Source organism: Euphorbia lathyris, chromosome 5 (assembly GCF_963576675.1).
Source record: "Euphorbia lathyris chromosome 5, ddEupLath1.1, whole genome shotgun sequence".
Taxonomy (NCBI): Eukaryota; Viridiplantae; Streptophyta; class Magnoliopsida; order Malpighiales; family Euphorbiaceae; genus Euphorbia; species Euphorbia lathyris.
In genome coordinates, this window is record NC_088914.1 from 15,665,860 (window position 1) to 15,686,925 (window position 21,066).

General features: G+C 34.4%; 1 protein-coding gene across 1 annotated transcript; it reads right to left on the reverse strand.

The window, feature by feature from the left end:
• Positions 1-7,046: 7,046 nt before the first annotated feature.
• On the reverse strand, positions 7,047-8,309 carry LOC136230411 (protein MAINTENANCE OF MERISTEMS-like). The gene is made up of 3 exons (XM_066019476.1): positions 7,872-8,309; positions 7,371-7,781; positions 7,047-7,266 (listed from the first exon to the last, which is right to left on the reverse strand). Exons 1-3 carry the CDS (start codon positions 8,292-8,294, stop codon positions 7,138-7,140), a joined length of 963 nt encoding a protein of 320 aa, XP_065875548.1. The 5' UTR covers positions 8,295-8,309; the 3' UTR covers positions 7,047-7,137.
• Positions 8,310-21,066: the final 12,757 nt, after the last annotated feature.

A 21,066-nucleotide genomic window follows, 5' to 3' on the forward strand; every position in this document is an offset into this window, starting at 1 on the left:
GAATTAAAAGAGAAAGGTGAAATGAATAGTAAAATGCAATCAATTTAGATTTTTTTATACCAATTTTATCCTTATAATTTTGATAAATTTACCACCTATTTACTTCAAAACGACGTAGCTTTCTTTGGAAAGCAGAAATGTAATAGCAATAGGGCAAATTACACCTATGACCACTGAACTTTACCCATTTTAATATTATGGCCATTGAACTTCAATTTTTAACGGTATGGTCACTGAACTTCAGACTTTTTAACATCGGTGACTACTCAATTTTAACTAACTCCTCAAAATAAAAATATTCAAGAATTAAAATTGTTTAGAACGACATTTACCATGAAATCACATTTTTTATTTTTCAAAATCACATTTTTTTTGAGATTTCTCTCTCTAAAAATTACTTTCTCTCTTCTAACCAAACAACACCTAAATGACCTCAAAACGAAAATTTTCAAGAATTAAAGTTCCTTAAAATATCATCAACTCTTCGAATTTTTAATTTTGAGACTGTCAACGATTGTTTTGAGGTGTTGAGCGGCCACCGGTGTGTAGACCTGTTCATGGGTTGGGCCGGGCTGGGCTCGGACCGGGCCTAACCGGGTTTGACATGTAATTAGTTTGTCCAAGCCCAGCCCAACCCATATTAAATTTGCATCGGGCTCGGGCCGGGCTGGGCCAGATTAAGGGAACTGGTTCCCAAGCCCAGCCCAGCCCGCCCAGCTAATTTATTTTACATTTAAAAAAATAAAAAAATTAAAAATTAAATTATAATTAGTATAAAATAACAATCAGCAATTTAATTAAATATAGATTTTTTTATATATTTCTTATAATGTTTCATGAAATATTAATAGTATGCAAGATTCTATTTTGTATTTCAAAAGAAAATGTATGTATTGTACATGGTGTATCATATACATTATATTTTATTGGGTTATACTCTCTAACAAATTTTAATATATCAAATATTAATTACTTTTTCAACAAAATAATGATAAAAACATAGTATATAATATAAGGGCGGGCCGGGCCGGGTTGGGCTTGGGAATTTTAGGCAAATCTCAAGCCCAACCCATTATATGCGCGGGCTTGAACGGGCCTGGGCCGGGCCGGGCTAAACATAAAATATACATGTCCAAGCCCAATCCATAAAAGGCGGGCTTGGGCGGGCTGGGCGGGCCAGCGGGTTCTTGAACAGGTCTACCGGTGTGAAAAAAATATAAAATTCAGTGGTCATACTGTTAAGAATTGAAGTTCAGTGGTCACAATGTTAAAATGGTAAAGTTCAGTGGCCATGGGTGTAATTTACCCAGTAGAAATGAATAGAGATTGCTTCGGTGGGTGGGACGTCCAAATATTAACGAGACACATATTAATTAATTATTAATATTTTTTTAAAAAATTATTTAATTATTAGAAGTAAGTAATTTTGTAGTATACACATAAATTAAATTACCATTTAATATTGCATAACGACAAAGATTACCATTTTAGACAATTCTTTAAATTATATTATGTTATTATATTTTTTTTCTTATTAATTTTGTTGTAAGTGTAAATTATCTCTTTCAAATATCCGAAGCAACGCGAGGGAATCGTCCTAGTGTAAATTAATAGTTAAAATTGGCTTAATACATCAAGAATCCTCTGAATTAGTTCCAAAAATTTAATTGGTCCGTAATCTTATAAGTGTTTCGTTAACCGCCTCAACTTACTTAAAATAATTTAACTTATCTAATTCACGATTCTAAAAAACTTTAAAATAAATTAACTTTTTTATTTTATTTTATTTTTAAGATATTTAGAGCATTTTTCTATTCAAGAGGTTAATCAAGTTTTTGAATAAATTCGTCGACAACTAATGTATTATGCCGTCAAAATCTCTAGCACACTGATACATGTATCTTGAGCCTATAGGTAATAGCGGGCTGGGCCAGTAGCCAACTCAAGCTTTGACAATAAATTTCAAGAGATTGAGCCTATTATGTTTTACAATTGGACAAGTTTAAGGGGTAAGTTGTTACAATTAAAAGTTGAAGGGGGCAGTTGCAACATTTGAAAAAGTTCATGGGGTTGTTTTTATATTAGGCTATTTTATAATAAAATATAATGTTTATGTAAAAGAACCCTTTATTAAGGTGTGAATTTGAACGGACTTCTGTCCAAACCCAATCTGTAAAAGTGAGTTTGGACGGACTGCACATAACTAACCGGAAAATAGAAAAACTGATTTTCGAAACCGAACCAAAAAATAGGTTAACCGTAACCAGTGGACTAGTTTACAGTTTTTCATTTCAAAAACCGATAATTAACCGAAACGGAAAATAAACCGATTATGTATCGATACACATAAAACTAATATAAATCTATATAGAAATTTAATTATCAATATACAAATATACATATTTATATTGAATTTTTAAGTTAAAAATATTAAAATAACTTAAAATTTATTTATTTTGGCGATTTTGTTAATTAAATTTGAAGTTCAATAATTTTATTTAATATTTAAATAATTATATATTTATTTTAAAGTGAATAATTATAGATTTAAAGTGACACTTGTAACGAAAAATCACTAATGGTTCACCGACCGAAATATAAATTAACCAACCGAAATAATAAACTAACCGAAATATGGTTAATCGAATTAAATGGACTGGTTAATGATTTTTGTTAATGGACTGGTTAACCGACCATGGCCCAGCCAACTGATCTGTAAACAAGTCTATAGTTGAAATTCTAATAATGATAAAAGAAATAAAATCCAAAAAAATACTACAAGAATCGTTTGTTTACTATTGAGTCCAACTTGCTAGGCAAATAAGGATCCAATTGAAAAGCGAAAGTGGTGTATTTATCCTATCGAAACGATAACTAAAAGGCCCACGACGTGATGCAGAAATTCAAATTAGTACTCCATTAATTTTGTCTCATCTAATAAATAAGGGTATTGCTAAATACCACCCTTAATTTCCGTTTCACCGCACTGTTTTGACCATTTTACCCTTGCCACTTTTTTCCCCCCTAAAACCTTAAAAACTCTCTCTAGTTTTCTCTCCCGAGCACAAATCCCGGATTTGAAAAAAATGGATCAAAACATTCCCGAAGACAATGAGTTCGAACACGAGGTAATATTACGAGAATTAAAAACGTTATTAATCATTTTTTTATTTTTTTTATTCGAATTTTGCCTGGGCGGGTGGCGATTACCACCCGTTCCTTAGGCCGATCGGATGAACTACCCGATCGGCCTAAGGAACGGGTGGTAATCGCCACCCGCTCCACCCATGGAACGGGTGGTACGCGCCACCCGTTCCACCTTTGGAACGGGCAGTACGCGCTGCCCGTTTCCACCTATGGTGGAACGGGTAGCCTGCCCGTTCAGGCAAAAGTGGCCAGAAATTGCCCCGAACTAATTTCGAACGGGAGAAATAGGCCCGAAGTATTTTTTTTGTAATTTTAATGTAAATTTTTCGTATATTCAGGTACCGATAGAAGATTGGAACCCCGATAACATTGATTATAGTTCGCGTTTTATAACGGATACCGTTTTCCCCTCCAGTCAGGATGCTATTGATTGGGCAAAAAAGATAGCTATTCAGAATGGGTTTGAGCTTGTAATATCTTCGCACAAAAATGGGGGTAAACAGAAGTTGTTGCGCTGTTCACGGGGTGAACGATATAGAGGTGTTGTGAAAAATGATGAAGATCCTGCAATTAGGAAAAGTAAAACTAAAGCGTGCCGATGTAAATTTCAGATTAAAGCCTATCAACATGCAGACCTTTCGGGATGGGGGATAAAGGCTAAGGCTGGGTTAACTGGAATGCATAACCATACAATGCGTATGTATCCAGAGGGAAGTCGGCAAATGAGCGGACTCAGTATCGCATCTAAACAAATTGTGCGTGATATGTCTTCAGCTCAAGCAAAGCCTTGTGCTATTTTAGCAGCAGTTAAAGAAAAACACCCAGAGGACAACTCAGTAATTAAACACATATATAATTACAGGGACAAAATGAGGAGGGACGCGTTTGAAGGTAGAGACCTGGCTAGTCAATTCTACCATATTGCTGTGGAGAACAAATATGTCAATTACACACAGGCTGATTCAGGTGTGATAACGCATGTGTTCATGGCACATCCAGAGTCAGTTGATATGTTCAGGACTTACCACTGGTACATCGGCATTGATTCAACGTACAAAACAAACAAGTACAAAATGCCGTTTGTTGAGATTGTTGGGATGACGCCATGCAATAATAACTTCAAGATAGCGTATGCTATTGTTAAAGACGAGACCGAAGGGAGCTATCGTTGGATTTTGCAAAGGCTGAAGATTTTGCTTGGGGATGATCTTAACCCGACCGTTGTTGTTAGTGACAGGGAGCTTGGGTTATTAAAGCCGATACAAGAAGTTTTTCCACAAGCAGCGCACTTGCTATGCACTTGGCATATTAATAAGGATGTGGAAGATCGTGTGTATAGAATCATTGGAGATAAAGGCCTTGCCTCTAAATTCAAGAATGGCAAATGGAGAACAATATTAGAATCATTAACCATTGAGGAGTACGAGACCAATCTTATGATGATGAAGGAAAAGATGAGCAGGTTCAAAGGAGTTATCTCGTATGTTGAGGAGACGTGGTTGGTGCATAAGGAGAAGTTTGTTGTTGCTTGGACAAAGGAGTTCCTACATTTTGGTAACACAACTACTTGTCGAGTGGAGAGCGAACATGCTAGTCTAAAGCAATGGCTCAATACGGCAACTGGGTCCTTTGACACGGTATGGCAGAAGGTTCACAAGCAGATTGAATCACAAGCAACCAATATAAGGTATTTGCAATTTCTTCTACTGCGATTTTGGAATTTGCATTTAGGGTTGTATCATTTCACTAACTAATAATAATTTTGTCTTCGTATCAGGTACATGCTTGAACAGTCGCGGCTTCGTCAATCAGTCACTTTCACCGGACGCCCATTAAGCCAACTTGTATTCAAAGTCTCTCATTATTGTCTGCAGTTGTTGAATCAAGAGTTAGAGCGTATGAGAGGGTTGAGCCATGAAGTGTACGTGCATTGCGGTTGTGTATTGAGAACATCGCATAAGATACCATGTGCATGTGAACTGAAACGAGCTTGTGATCTGGAACAAATGATCAGTTCTGAGAGTGTTCACGTGTTTTGGAGAACACTTTTAATCAATCATGGTCACACTGATGAAAATGACGGGCGTAATGATCTGAACGAGGAGCAGCGATATTTTAAGTCCTTAGTGGACCAAGTCTCTAAAGCTGACCCATCCGTAATGCGTAATATTTCAATGTTTATCCATGATCAACTACACCCTGATCAAGCTCAGTACACCGAACCCGATGTTAAAATTAACGTGCGTTGTACGCCGGATTATTGGATGATCGTTTGGGATGACTTGTGGCCGGTTGCTACCATGTACAATTCTGCTATCATGTTATTTGGCTTCTCAGGTGGGGACACATTAGCGTTGTGTGGTACTATCTTACCATTGTATGCCGCATCGACTGCTACAAGACCATCACGTGAGATTTGTATAGCTCATTTAGGGAATCACTGCCAGCACTACATACGTTTAAATTTATCGCCTAACTTTCCGGTGCCCCTATAGTACACTGGTGGTTTGTGCACCGAGGCCAAAGCGTTGTAGGATGGGAGCGCTTCTATCAGGATAGGGTGACACAGTGGACCAGATTGGCCCAACTTAGGGGATATTAGTGGTTGATATTCTATAATGTTACAGGTGAATTCTGATGAATTATGTGTGGTTCTGTAATGTTACAGGTGAATTGTGATGAATTTTGTGTGGTTCTGTAATGTTACAGGTGAATATTGATGAATTTTGTGTGGTTCTGTAATGTTACAGGTGAATTGTGATGAATTTTGTGTGGTTCTGTAATGTTCCAGGTGAATATTGATGAATTTTGTGTGGTTCTGTAATGTTACAGGTGAATTGTGATGAATTTTGTGTGGTTCTGTAATGTTTCAGGTGAATATTGATGAATTTTGCTACTTCAGTTATCCACATTCCAACGTCTATATTCCAACGTCTATATTCTAACGTCTATATTCCAACGTCTATATTCCAACGTCTATATTCTCCATCTATAAAATTAAACAATGTTGCTACTTCAGTTATCCACATTTACTCTTTACATTACGATCAACGAAAACTCTCAAACATAAATGGCTTCATCTGATTTTACCAACGAGTTCCCTAATTTTCCTCCCGAGAAAAGCATAGTTTCAACTTTGAATAAGTCTGATTGCACGACGAAGATGCTTGATTATCAATACTACGCAATTCGTGTATATGGAGAGACATTTGTGAGTCCAACAATGTTCCATCCTGAATTTCCATTTATGTTTTGCTTCAAGCTTCCGTCTGCTGGTGAGTTTCCAATATACTCACTACACATGCTGTGGTTCTTATGTTATATGTATTACATGCCTTTTGAATTTGCTCTAGAGGAATGGTTGAACAATTTGAATGAAGGAAATATTCCTAGTCATATTCAAACATTTCTGAAGTGGTTTATGCCTATTGATGACTGGAAAGCTATGTTCGCCAGACTATTGCGTGATAATCAGAGGGGAATCATCCCTAAAAAAAATTTCAACTCCATCATCTTTTTAAGATGGACAGAGTCTGAAATTTCTCATGAGGTTCATCGAACTTATCCTTACTCGATCGTGAAAAATTGGGATCGCTATAAATTAGAGGTTCGAGTACTACAGAGTATCAGCGCTTCAAAGAACGATTACCTGCCAGGACGAGCTTGGCCAAGAAATAGAGGAAATGCTCCATGGAACATTTTTCCTGTGGAATATGAGACGAATATTGCAGAGGAGAAAGAGATATACCTTGCAATACAGTCAGGTGTACCAGCGACATCTTCACCAAACATTCAGGTGTACGAAGAAGATAGTCACTAATGTCTTTTTTTTCGGTTTATGTCGTTGTAATGTCTTTTTTCAGTTTATGTCGTTCTAATGTATTCTTAAATTTGCAATAATAACAAAACATACCACAAAAAAGTACTAAAATATCAATCCACCAAATTCTGTCAAAATAGTACTAAAATACTACAAAATACAGTCATAACTCACTTGGCCAAATGCCAAGCATCCATAATCTCCTCTAACGACTGCCTATATACAATCGCAGCATCCTCGTCCAGATGACTCATGTGATCCAGCACAGTTTCACCCCAGCCAGATAATCGACTAACCCACTGTAAAAAAGTAAGGAACAAAAAACAAGGTTAATATCATTTCACATTTCAGTAAATATCATTTCACATTACTAGACCAGTCAAGAAAACCAAAAATAACTTACAATCTCACTGTTCGAGCGAGTATAAACAGCCGGTCCGGGTGCAACAATCTCCGGAAGTAGACGAGGGTGTGAGTGACGGGTGTACCAATGCATGTACTGATCCTCACAATCTGATGGAGTATGTGCTGGAGTGAATACAGACAGTATAAGGACGGACGACTGGGGAAAAGAGTCCCAAATACCCTGCACCATCACAGCTGGCACCTCTACACGATACTTCAAACTGGTCCACGGGCGAACAGCCTTAGAAGGCTGCAATATCGGTCTAGGAATGGTCTGCACATGTCCAAGCTGTCGAAGGCATCGCCCCGGCATGTACGGCTCGATCACATCCCGATACCGTATCCATCCAGAATATAGAGTCCTCGGGGTCTCAGTAATGGCATCAGGGCCATACGGCATCCACATGACCTACAGATGTATAAAATTACATTAACACATACAAGTAATACACAAATTTGTTTTAATTGAATAATATTTATAATTATAAAGCAAGTATACCTCATCTGCTGTCAACACATCAAGCCGGGCACGAAATGCTCTCAACCGCTCATCGCTCTTCTCCATCGATATAGATGGCCACAACGAAGCCCTAGGAAGATCCGGGTCAACTGTAACTGCCTCTCGATGTGGCCTGAAGCAAGGAAAATACTCGTAAATCCAGGACTGGAGCAATGTCATACAACCCGTCATCTGCCCGCAATCTCCTCTGGTAGCAATACCAAGATGACGGTATAGATATGCTAGTGCAGCTGATCCCCAAGAAAGTCCAACGGCTCCAGCCGCCGAGTCCTGCACCTCTAACAGACAAGAAGGTCGGATGCGGTCACCACTCTTGTCTACGAACAAGGTGGAACCGAGCATCAGCCACGTCCAAGCTATAGCCTGGGTCTCAGGAATCCGATCACCTCCACATCGCTCCATGACGGAAGCGGCTCGTATACCACCAGAAGCATAATGACGGGAATCTAACTCAACCCGAGTCGCCCCAAACAAATCCATCACGCACTCCTTAAGCTCATCAACAGTCGCATCAGCAGTCACCATGGCACCATCTACGGGGATGCGCAATATCTCCCACACATCATGCATCAAAATGGTCATCTCGCCAAATGGCATGTGAAATGATGACGTGTCTGGCTGCCACCGCTCAACAAATGCTGTGATCAGTGCAGCATCTATGTGACTGTGCATAATACCAGGTAAATGGAACAAGCCAGATGACTCGATACACGACTGAATCGTCCGGGAAGAACCACTGTACCATAATCTCAGCTTCGTGCAATACCCTGATCTGGTATGACACCTAAGGACGCCCCTGTCCTGACCGGCCCATATAGCACATGCAATATGTCCCAAAAAGCTCGGGATCACAGCACCATCAAATGGACCCCCGGGGACGGGGTCCTTCACAACCCAGTCATCCTCTACACTCCTCGATCGCTTGCTGCTACCTGAAATTACAGCAAACGGTAGACATTAATTTTTTAGTATATTTTTCAATAATCACGATTAACACAAATACAAATAAACACATTTTTTAATTTCTCTTACCAGAAGAAGATGCTGCGGTAGAAGAAAATCGTCCGTCTCGACCCCTCGTCACAACGCCACGATCTATGGGGATAGTATCAGCACTAGGACGATGCATAGAAGCATCCCCGTCCATGTCTATACCAGCCGCCTCATCCCGTCCCTCAGCACGCTCCGCCTGTGCAGCATGTGCCCTCCGGGCGTCCGCCATAAACCGCTGCTGCTCCTCCCGGTCCCGCCGAGCAGATACAGTAACAGGACGTGAAGACGTGCGTCTAGGGTCAGCTCCCTCCTTATCCTGTAATATTATTTATTTATAAGGTATATTCAATTTAACATAATTTTTTTTTTCTATACGTTCGGGTTTGCCTACGCCCGGTCCGTGCAATTTTTTTTTAAAAAAATTCAAAATTTGCCCCTTTTTGGCCTGGGCGGGTGGTTTACACCACCTGCCCTAAGGGCCAAACGGGTGCGGCGCACCAGTCGGCCTTAGGGCCGACCAGTGCGCCGCAAATGTTTGGCCCTTAGGCCAAACGGGTGGCGCATGCGCCCCACCATAAGGTGGAGCGCATGCGTTGTACGCGTTCCACCTTAAGTGGAACGCGTACGTCGAGGGTAGCGCATGCGTTGTACGCGTTCCACCTTAAGTGGAACGCGTACGTCGAGCGATCCACCCTAAGGTGGATCGCATGCGCCGCGCGCTCCGCCTTACGGTGGAGCGCGTGCGTCGTGCGATCCACCCTAAGGTGGATCGCTCGGCACTATGCATCTCCACCTACGGTGGAACGCATAGTTCATGCGTTCCACCGTAGGCGGAGATGGATTCCGGCGCCCGTCTAGACGAAATTCTGGGATTTTAATCCCGAATTTCGGCCCGATTACTCACGATTTTGATAATTTTTTTATGGAAATACTTACCGTAATACCCATGTATCCTTTACCGATGCCTCCTCTTCGTGTCATCTCGTTTTTGGTCGGGTTTTTTTAGAATGGAAAAGATGTTGAGAGGATTTGGAATTTCAAAACTTATGTTTGAAATAATGAGAAGGGCAAAAAGGTCAATACAGGGCGGTGAACCGGAATTTTAGTGCGGTATATAGTCGCCCACATAAATAACCCACCCCATTCCATTCACGTTCCATCATACCATTAGATTTTCCTTAAAAACAAAATTTTTATAAATAAATTAGATTTTTTCGCCAACCTTTTCTGACCTTAATTTCTCTTAACTTTTTGAAATAATAATAAACTAATAAATATAATTATTAACAATTAATTGTGTGTAACTTTAACTATTTATCCAAGGCAGAACATGATTGCATGAATCATCAACATCATGTGCTCAAATAAAATGAATTTAGTTGTGGGAAAATATTTTAAAATTTGAACCTAATTACTCACTAAGCTTAAATTTACTATTTCATTAGATGCTATGCTAGTTTTGTTGCCATATATGTAAGAAAAAGCTATTTCAAAATATTTAGAAAGATTAATTTATCAAAATACAAAAAAAAAATGTGAAAACACCAGAGCAGAGAGAATGACGAGCCTCTCTGATATCCAACCATTCAAAATTCATATTCATACAATTTATTAATTTCTCTTTATATTTTTTTAATATAAAATTCTATTAAATATTAAAAGTCTCATAAAAAAAATTAGCATACACATTCAAAAAGTTTAAGGGGGTGTTTGGTAGCTGCTTTTCGAGCTCCTGTTTGCCTTTTCACTTTGAAAAGGAGAGTTTAAGGTGTTTGGTTAGACACCTCCTGTTTGCCTTTTGTAGCCGAAAAGTAGCTTTTTATAAAAGTAGGGAATCCCTGCTTTTTGGAACAGCAGCCTTTTCAAACAGCAAACAGCAAACCGTAACAGGAAACAGCAAACAGCAACAGCAAACAGCAGATAAAACAAACGGACCCTAAGTTTAAGACAGACCTAGATTTAAAATGTTGAATATCTACGTATATTAATCAAGTTGTTACATTCAATATGCATAAATTGAATGGATTTCAAGACAGTATTTGTTACTCATTGAATTTTTCTAGATGACATGATATTTCATGACATACTAATAGATTTTAAAAAGACAAAGAAACAAAGTGGTTGTTTAACAGTGGGTGAGTGTGTTTGATTAAATTAAAGTGACACGAGGAGTAAAAAAAAAAAAATACTTCCGATGTTGGTAGCTAGGAGCAATTTTACTACTATCGTTATACCTTTAGCATTTACAGATTGGACCAACGATACTCGTACATAGTCATGCATGAATCTCGTTATTTCCACTTCACATGTGTGTCATGTTATCCATCATCAGTGATATATTAAAGACACGTCTACTAATATCAAAAAAATAAAATAAAAATAGTTCAAAAAAATTTATATGTATGTATCTTTTCATTTGGTACAGAACACGAGATAATTTTTTCACGGGCATACATATGTTTTTTATCTGTATCTGATGAGTGAAAACATATAATGCACATGTGGGGAGGAGATAACGAGATCCATGATTGCGTAGAATGCTCCGTTAATAATATTTCAAAATTGGACCAATTTTTTGTGTTTTGCTATTTACCGTCCCAAATTACTTATCATCGTCCTCATTTGGACAATTTTTGCATAAAAAATTTTCAAAACTAGAAAAAAAAATTTAGCAAAATTTGGCCTAAACGGATGGGGCATCCGCCCGGCCCATGGCGGGAACGGATGGAGCATTCTCCCCCACCATGGTTGGGGCGGATGCCGCATCCGTTTAGGCCAAATTTTGAAATGTGCAAAATCGTAAAATTTTTAGTGACCAAAAATACTAAATCGTTCAATTTTTTGTGACGAAAAATGCAAAATTCTCCAATTTTTTTGTGACGAAAAATGTAAAATCGTCATGAAAAATATGTATTATTTTCATGAGTTCTTTGATAAAAAAAATGTAAATTTTAATGTTTCCGACTCGTAATCATCCATTTTCGGGATTCGGGCTATCACACATCAATTATTTTCATAATTTCAATTATTGTTGTTCGAGTTTATGATTTTGGAGAAAGAATTTTCAGTTTTTTATCAAAATTATGAGAATGGTAAAAAAGTCCACGTGAGAGCGGTGATAAGTAATTTGGGGGTGGTATTTAGAAGCTCAAATTTTTAAACCTTAGTGGTAAAATTTGCACAACTTACCAAAATTAGGAATATAATTACAACAGTAAAATTGCTTTAAACCCCAACGTTAAAAGTATTTTTATACCTTATCCTTAAATTAAATAGCGATAAAAAAAGAATACTCTCATTTATTATCATCATTAGCAATTTTATCATTAACGTAATAAATCATATATTAAGGGCTCGTTTGGTTACCTGTTATTTGTTGTTGTTGTTTACTATTTACTGTTGGAAAAAAACTGCTTTTCCAAAAAGCAAAGATTTCGGGGTATTTGATTGCTCTTTTTCATGCTCATGTTTGCCTTTTCACTTTAAAAGAGAGTTGTAAGTGTTTAATTAGTGATCTCATGTTTGTTTTTTACACCTGAAAAATAGCATTTTATAAAAGCAGGGAATCCCTGCTTTGGAAAAGCAGCTCTTTCCAACAGTAAACAAAAACAACAAACAGTAGGTAAAACAAACGAGTCATTCATGCTTTTATAAAAAAAAAAACTATTTTCAGTTATAAAAGACAAACAAGATGCATCTAACTAAACACTTACGAGATGTTTGTTAGAAGGGATAAAGACACGGGGATATGGATAAAAACCCGAGATGAGTTATCTCATGTTTGTTTTAGAGATAGCTTAGGGAGATAAGAGAATCTCTCAAATCCTATACCCAAAAGGGGTGGTATAAGGAGGTGGGATAAGCTCCTACGATTTTAATAGGATGGAAAAGTTCATCTTATCCCTCAAATTAATGTTATGTAGTTTAAATAAGGTTAAAATAGTAAAATATATTATTTTATCCCTATCACTATCTCATATACCAAACATTGAATAATAATTCTCGACTATCATATTTTTATCATTATCCCTATCTCAACCTTTATTTTTATCCATATTCCAATAGAATGTCAAACACCCCGTTAAAACTCTGATTTTTAAAGTAAAAAGACAAATAAAAGGTGAAAAATATGTAACCAAACACTCCCTACATGTTTGAAGTTGACAAGATGGACAAACGGCAAATATCTTTAAGAAATTCAAGTACGTTTATATGTTTTGTACTAATTATATATCAATTGATTTAAGAAGTAAGAATTTTAGTTTTTTTTTTATGTCATAATAATAGATTTGGGAATATGATGCATTTAAGCTTGACATAATATATATTTTTATATATTAATTATTCAACAAGTGCACAACACGTGAGAAAAAATGCAGATAAAAAAACACCTACAATATCGTATGTGTATACGTGTTTTTAATTTGTTACTAATTGCTTGCAATATTTTTGTAATGTTGCCAATTTCAACTTTGTTTTGTTATGTGTGGATTGAATGTGGACATGCCAGTAAAATTAATTTTCAAATAATTTGGACGGTTAAAGTGATGAAAAATACAAACGAAAAACTTGATTTCTAAACGAAACGATTAGCGAGAGACGCAAAGATTGAAAAATGTCACTATTGAGTTCTTAGTTCCGTTATAAAAACTTTACTAAATATTTAATGGCTACCATAAATTAAATAAAGGAAATTTAAATGCAAAATTGACACGATGATTTGAGAAAAAACCAATTTTATTGGTAGAAATGAGTTAATCACATGGATGTTGATAAAATATGAACAATTACAATTAAATTTATATATTGTTGGGCTTTTGGAGACTAATAGATAGACCCAACTGCAGCGATCCAACTGTAATCCGTATCTCTTTCATTATTTAGGCGATTAGGGTTTCAGACGTTTAGGGTTTCTTGAGGAGTATAAATATAACCTCTTTCTCTGTAATTCATATCTCTTTCATTATAGTGAAATATCCTGGCTTGGTAGTGCCCCCAGACGTAGTCATTCATATTGAGTGGCGAACTGGGTAAACAATTCTTGTGTGTTTGCTTGTTTTTTCGTTTATCGTAATTGCATTTATTCCTAACATATCTATTGCAAAATAGCTAAAACGATAGTGGTGTTGAATTTAAAATAAAATATAAATAAAAATGGAAATTGGAATACAGAATCGAAGAACAAAATTGAAATGTTAATAATAGAATTGAACAAAACTGAAATGACAAACTTAAAGCCAATATATGGCTAGCTTTTGCGGGTCTTAGGCTGAAATCGGATTCCACAAGCGTGAGCACGACTTGAACGAACGATCAAAGGTATGAATGTATTGAGTGTGAAATTCCAATAACAATTTGATGATAAATGAAAGTGGACGAATTAAATGTTTCGAGAATTAAAGTTTGAAATTGGGAACGATTAACAACGATTATTTCGAGCTTAATAACAAGGTTGACAATATTGAAATGACGTTTATATAGGCAAGACTAATGACTCGAGATCAAATTAGTATGGTAACAAAAACCAAAAGAAATCAGATTTTCGGTTTTGTTGAAAAACAGTGAGAATCGAGTTGGTAAAAAGGGCTATAAAATGAGCTTTTGAACATGGGATTGAGTAAAACGAAAGTCTAAAATCAAATTCAAGATGTTAGAAATGAGTTTTTGTAAAAATTAGGGACAAAAATGAGACATTAGGAGTCTGAAATGACAAACCGAAATTGATGGGCAGAACGTATGAAATCTGGGCAGCTTATGTTAAAACGAGTTTGAGGTGCATATATAGCTTGTATAACGAGTTTTCAGACGTGAAATGAGGTAAAACGAAAGCCTAGAATCAAATTTAAGATGTTGAAAATGATAGTAAAGTGAAATTTCAGACCAAAATAGACTCTATAATAACGAAACGGAAATTAAGAATTTCGAACAAGGCCATGAAGATGGCTTGGCAGAATGTGTAAAAGAAAAAGAAAAACAAAAATTAAGAACTTCGAACAATGAAGACTCTCGAACTAAAAAAAGAAATCTAAGCTCACTTCGAGCTGTGGAAACTCAAAAACCAAGGCAAAAAGCTAAAAGAAAAGACTCACGGAGTTGAGAAAAGAAGATTGTGTTTGATGTTGAATGTGTTAGATGTGTTTGTTGTGTTAGTTATGATTATTGCAGGGGGGGGAGAGAGATGGGGCCTCTATTTATAGTTGAAGAGGGTTTGTTTAGTTGCAAGTATCCCTAATTTTCCTCCACTAACTACTAACTTCCTTTATATAGTTGCTAGGAAGATGGGTAGTTAAGTTAGTTAGTTAGTTAGAATTAGAGTAGAGATAGCAACTAACTTAACTAAAAACCGCCTATGTTCTAGGCATGTTATCTAACTTCCAAAATTTATTTCTCCCTCCATATGGATCCGAATTAGGCCCATGAATATATCCTGAATTTCTCAAAATGTCTAGTTTTTGAAACTTTTGACCTGATGAAAAAATTCATTCGTTTGATACCCGAATGGTCAGTTGAAGTGAAGTTGGTACAGAAGACACGTACTCTAAATTTGAAATTTTATTTCTCCCTGCATATGGATCCAAGTTAGGTCCATGAATATATCCCGAATTTCTCGGGATGTCTAGTTTCTAAAATTTTGATCTTGTAAAGAAATTCATCCATTTGATGCACCAAATGGTCAGTTGAAGTGACATTGATACTACTGAAAAAATAAGAAAAAAGATCTTTGTGCTTTTCTTCTTTTTCTTAGAGCCAGAGGGTAGCTCGTCGAGATGGTCATTATAAAGTCCTCTGGCGCTTGTTAGGCTCCAGCTCGTTGAGCTGGAGGCTAGTGAATGCCGAAGGAAAGTTTTTCTATATTTTTATTTTTATTTTTTATACTTTACAATATGTTTTTTAAAAATAAAATTTATTTTGCGGGTCAACATTAATGGACAATATGACATACAAGTGAACTAAAATAATAGATTTTTGACCGCTTAGATAGTTCTATTAATAATATCTTATATTGATACAATTTGTCAACATTAGACTCTTAATTATACCATTTATGATATTATACTCCCTCCGTTCTGAATTATGTCGTTTAAGGGAGGAAGAAAAAGTCTGAATTATAAGTCGTTTTTACTTAATTTCACTCATTTTTCCAATTTTGTCTTTACTAAAAATCTTCCCTTTGGTAACGCATCTTTCCAAGAATATGGAGAGTTTATGATAGAATATTAAGTGAAAAATAGAGAGTAGATTGCATCATTCTACAAATTTATTCATTTTAATTATATTGTAATTAATGATAAAATAGTAAATATCGTGTGAGAATTAATCATTAAAGAGAAAATTATTAGATAGTATTATCTTTTTAAACCTTATTTAGGTCCCGTTTGTTTCAGCTGCTCATGTTTGCTGTTGCTGTTAACTGTTTGCTTTTACGGATAGACAGCAGATATTAGTTGATTTTTGTCTAAAAAGCAGTTGTTTCAAATTTTTACCAAATGTTTTTTTCATATGTTTAGACTTGAAATGCAAAAAACAGTTCCGAAAAATAGAAACAAACTGACACTTAATTTAGTGAATTCCTAATTTTATGAAATTTTATCTTAAATTACTATGAATTTCAGAAAAGGAGAGTACAACTATGGTTGATTTACAAAAATAAGGATATTTCTTTCTTAGTATCTTATCTTATTAAAAGATGCTTTTATCTCAAGTTGAGGCATATAGAGAAGTGAGCAGTCTTCATTCTACTCCAAGTGGGTATGGTTGAATGAATTCAAATTTAAAATTTAGTGTTTTGGGGGTCAAATTTCAACAACAATTAATTATATTCATACCATACCATACCATACCATACCATACCATACCAATTGGTTCAAAATTAAAGTTTGAAACTTTCAACCTTTCCCATCTCATACATACTACTATACATACCAAAGAAATTTGACCCCATTGCCTAATATAAGATGGGACACTCACTCTTTCTCTTTTCTTGCCCCCCTTCTTTTCTTTAAGGCTTAATAATGCTCTTGAACCTATTTAAAAAATTTGATCGGTGCTTGAATTTATATGGTGTCTCATTAGCCCTCTAAATTTTCTTAAATTGTCATAGGTAAGTCTCTAAATCTATAAAAACGTCATATAGATGTACAACACAGAAAGTAAATTTCTTTTAAAGATTTAGGATCACGAATTAAGTCTTTATTTTTTAAGTTTTGAATTTTTTTTTTAAATATTTAAACAAATTGCAATGTATATCACTTTAAGGACAAATAAATCACATTAAGTAAGTTTAAGGGGTCAATATATTATTTTAAGCAAGTTTAAGGGACTAACAAGACAACATGTAAGTTCAGGAACCCAATCAATTTTTTTTTTTTGAACAAATTAAAGGGGTTGTTGATGTAATAAGCCTTTCTTTAAAATGATAAACTAATTAATAATTATTACTAATACTCTAATGTTATTAACAACCATAACTAATTTTTATCAAAAAAAAAAAAAAAAAACAACCATAACTAATAACTTCCTATTGAAAAATAGATTTTCAGTGTGAAACTATTAACAACATAACTTCCTACCAAAAAAAAAAAAAATTAACAACCATAACTAATTTCCTATTGAAAAAGAGATTTTCAGTGTGAAACAAATAAATTTTATAGTTTAGGGAGTAACATTTATAAACATAAAATTGATAATAAAAAAAATACTAATTATGTTTATCGCTTAATATATCATTTGCCTCCTGGTCTCCTGAATTTTCAAATGTCCCGATAGCCCCCTCAACTTGCATAAAATGCTTAGGCTCTTGAACTTGTGTAAAATGTAATCAATTGATTACTCGGTCGTAAAAAAGTAAGTTAAATGTGAAAGATGTATTCCACACATCTTAGAATATTATTACATAATTCAAAAATATATTAAAAATGAAGTTATTGCTTGCTCAACTATAAAACTTGTCTTCTCTAATATTAGAACCGTATATCCCGATTTTGGTCGTTTTACTTTTTTTAAGACTCGTGCAATATATTTTCCTCATTTAACTTACTTTTTTTTTTGCAACCGAATAATCAATTGATTACATTTTGCACAAGTTCAATGGGCTAACTGAACATTTTATGCAAGTTGATGGGACTATCAGGAGACTTTGAAATTTCTCAAGATTTTTGGACAAGTTCAGAGGGACAAATGATGTATTAAGTCTATTTTTATTTATTTATAAAATAGAAACTATTTTGAAACTTACAATTTTTTCTTGCACGTCATTTTTTTTACAAGATTGCACGTCATTCTTTCAAAACGAGAGAGTATGGAGTTTTAGGGGTGTTTGATTGCTCATTTCCATATTGTTGTATATCTTTTTACTTCAAAATGGAGAACTTTATGTATTTGATTAAGGAGTTTTTTTTTTTTACTTTTACACCTGAAAATTAACATTTTACAAAAGTTGGGAATCCCTACTTTTTAGAAAAATAGTTTTTCCAACAATAAACAACAAACCGTAACAGCAAATAGCAACAATAAACAATAAGTAAAATAAACGGGCCTTTAATGATAAGAATTAAGTTGGGAATAAGATTAACTGATCTTCAATTAAAAATAAAAGAAACAACAATACATTCAGCTAATAAACGATTCAATAATAGATTCATTAAACTATAATCATTTATTTCAAAATTAATATATAATTATTTAAATATTAACATATTGAAACTCAATTAAAACAATACTTAAGAAAATAAATTTAATTTTTTAAAAATATATTAATTTAAAAACTATATATATATAATCAGTTAAATTTTTTACTCTGACTATATGTTTGTGAAATAAAAATAATTCTTTATTCCATTTATATAAGTTAACCTAATTTTCAGTTGGATTTCGATTTAAAAATTTGGCTTTTCTATTAGTTTTATGCAGTTCTATATTTATTTTTGTTGTCAAAAATAAATATTTCTAAATTTCTTCTTTTTTTAATTTTTTTCTCTTAAATAAAAAAACAGAGTAACAAAAATCACCAATTTGGCTCTTGGAGATGGTTTGGCTTTTGGACCTGATTTTTGAGCATGAAACACACGTGTGATACATCTTAGCATGAAACACACGTGTGATTTTCTAAATTTTCTTTGAAAGATACAATTTTTATTTTTCTAATGGTGGCCATTTGTGAAGTATTTTTGTATATATGTTCCCCACATTCTATTATATTATGGAAAACGCATCCTTCTCCCTTACTTTTATACATTATTAACCTTAATTTTATACTCCATCCGTTACATATCTTTTTAAAGGAAGATACAGAAATTAATAATATTAGAAAAAAAGACATTGTAAACCCTTATTTATTTATTCCAATATTTATTTATTAATAATAAATCCATTAGAATAATGAACTTTTGTAAACCCATATCTTATAGCAGAAAAAACAATGACTTAACGTGTACTAATCATATAAAATGACATGTATTATGAAATAAAAAAAATCTCTAGAAAGACAGGTAATATGAAACGAATGTAGTATTTAAGATTGCATCTCAATTAATTATAACTAGAAGGTACATCGTTAGAGTTCGGACGTGTTAATCTTTTTTTCTGCAAAAATATGTAATATATAGTTCTAAATACATAAAAAGTGTAATAATATATGTTACATCATTTGGGAAAAAAAGAAAAATAAAACATAACCGTTCATGGCTAAGCAAACCGCCATAAGTGTGTATTCTGATACATACTCCTACTGAGTACTTGTGTCGTTATTTTTTTGAATGACAAAGAAGATGAGCGGCAGGAATAAAAGGGAAATTAAAACTTAACAAGTAGTAATTGATCATTTAAAAAGATACTAGAAATGGATATGACAACAAACCTAAAAAATATAAAATATTATAGTAATTCGGTATTTACGTACTCCATACACCTTTTTTACTCAATGCATTGCCGATGCATATTGCAAATTGCAAATGATGAGTTATCTCTTTTAAAATGCAAGACCCTTCGTGTTGTGATATCGATAGTATAATTTGATACTAGTGAAGTAAGATGAGTAGATGATATGGACAATGGGTTTGGAATATTTGTTTTTTGGTCAGCAGGTTGTCAAATGATTTTAAACGATATGTTTGTCGGGTCATTAATCAAATTGCCAACCTATACTGAAATGTTTTTATAGTTCCATAAATCTTTTTCATCAAACGAGGTATGACATGTCTGTCCTTGAAACCGCTTGCCAAAATGTGCAGCATAAGATAAATCTGCATCCATGCGGCCGAAAATCACAAAAACAAGAGACCATGTGCTATCTTCCACAACCAACTTGATTGTGTACTTATAATAAGATAGAGTTTTAGAAGATTACATGTTACATGACCTATGCGATGAAGTAAAAATTATACATTAAGCCTAATTTGAGCATCTGCAATGAGTATAATGAACCATTCATTATACCTCACTATTAAACTCTATCCCACTGTAGAGAGTCTAATAAATTGAACTCTGAATCAACCACTCAATCAATATGGAATAGTTGATTAAGTTTTTTGGGTGTTTTTATTTATTTTAAATAATAGTATGGTATAGAGTTTAATTAATTGGTGAATTCCATATGATTAAGCGATTTGTAACTTATCTTAATTATTGTTAAGAGAGAAATTGTGAAATAAATTTAGATGCTCTATTTATGCTATTGTTTTTTAAAGGTAGTGATAACAAAAAAAGACAATATATTCTATTGTTGTTAACATTCAATTTCATTTTATCAAACTGTATTCTTATTTATTTGATATGATTACTATTAAATTCAAATACATGATAATAATTATCTACATGTATAATTGTAACAATTGAGATCATTATTGTATTATAATTAAAATACGTGTAAAACTTCTATTTAAACAAACCTGTCAATACTAGAAAATTCAGTTGAGACCTATTTGTTTCATGGTATCAAGAGCTTGGTAGAGGTCTAATAACCCTGTACAACCTTGATCCTCCTGTTCCATTTTTTTCCCTTTCCTATTGCGGCACTATGACTATGCCCAATGGAACTGTCTCGGCTGGAACATCCACAAACGTTAACACCATTCCGCTCACCAGCGTCACCAATCAAATCTCCCACAAACTCACTTCCTCCAATTACCTTCTATGGAAAACTCAAATTATGCCGATCTTAAAAGTTCTCGGGTTGGAACATCAT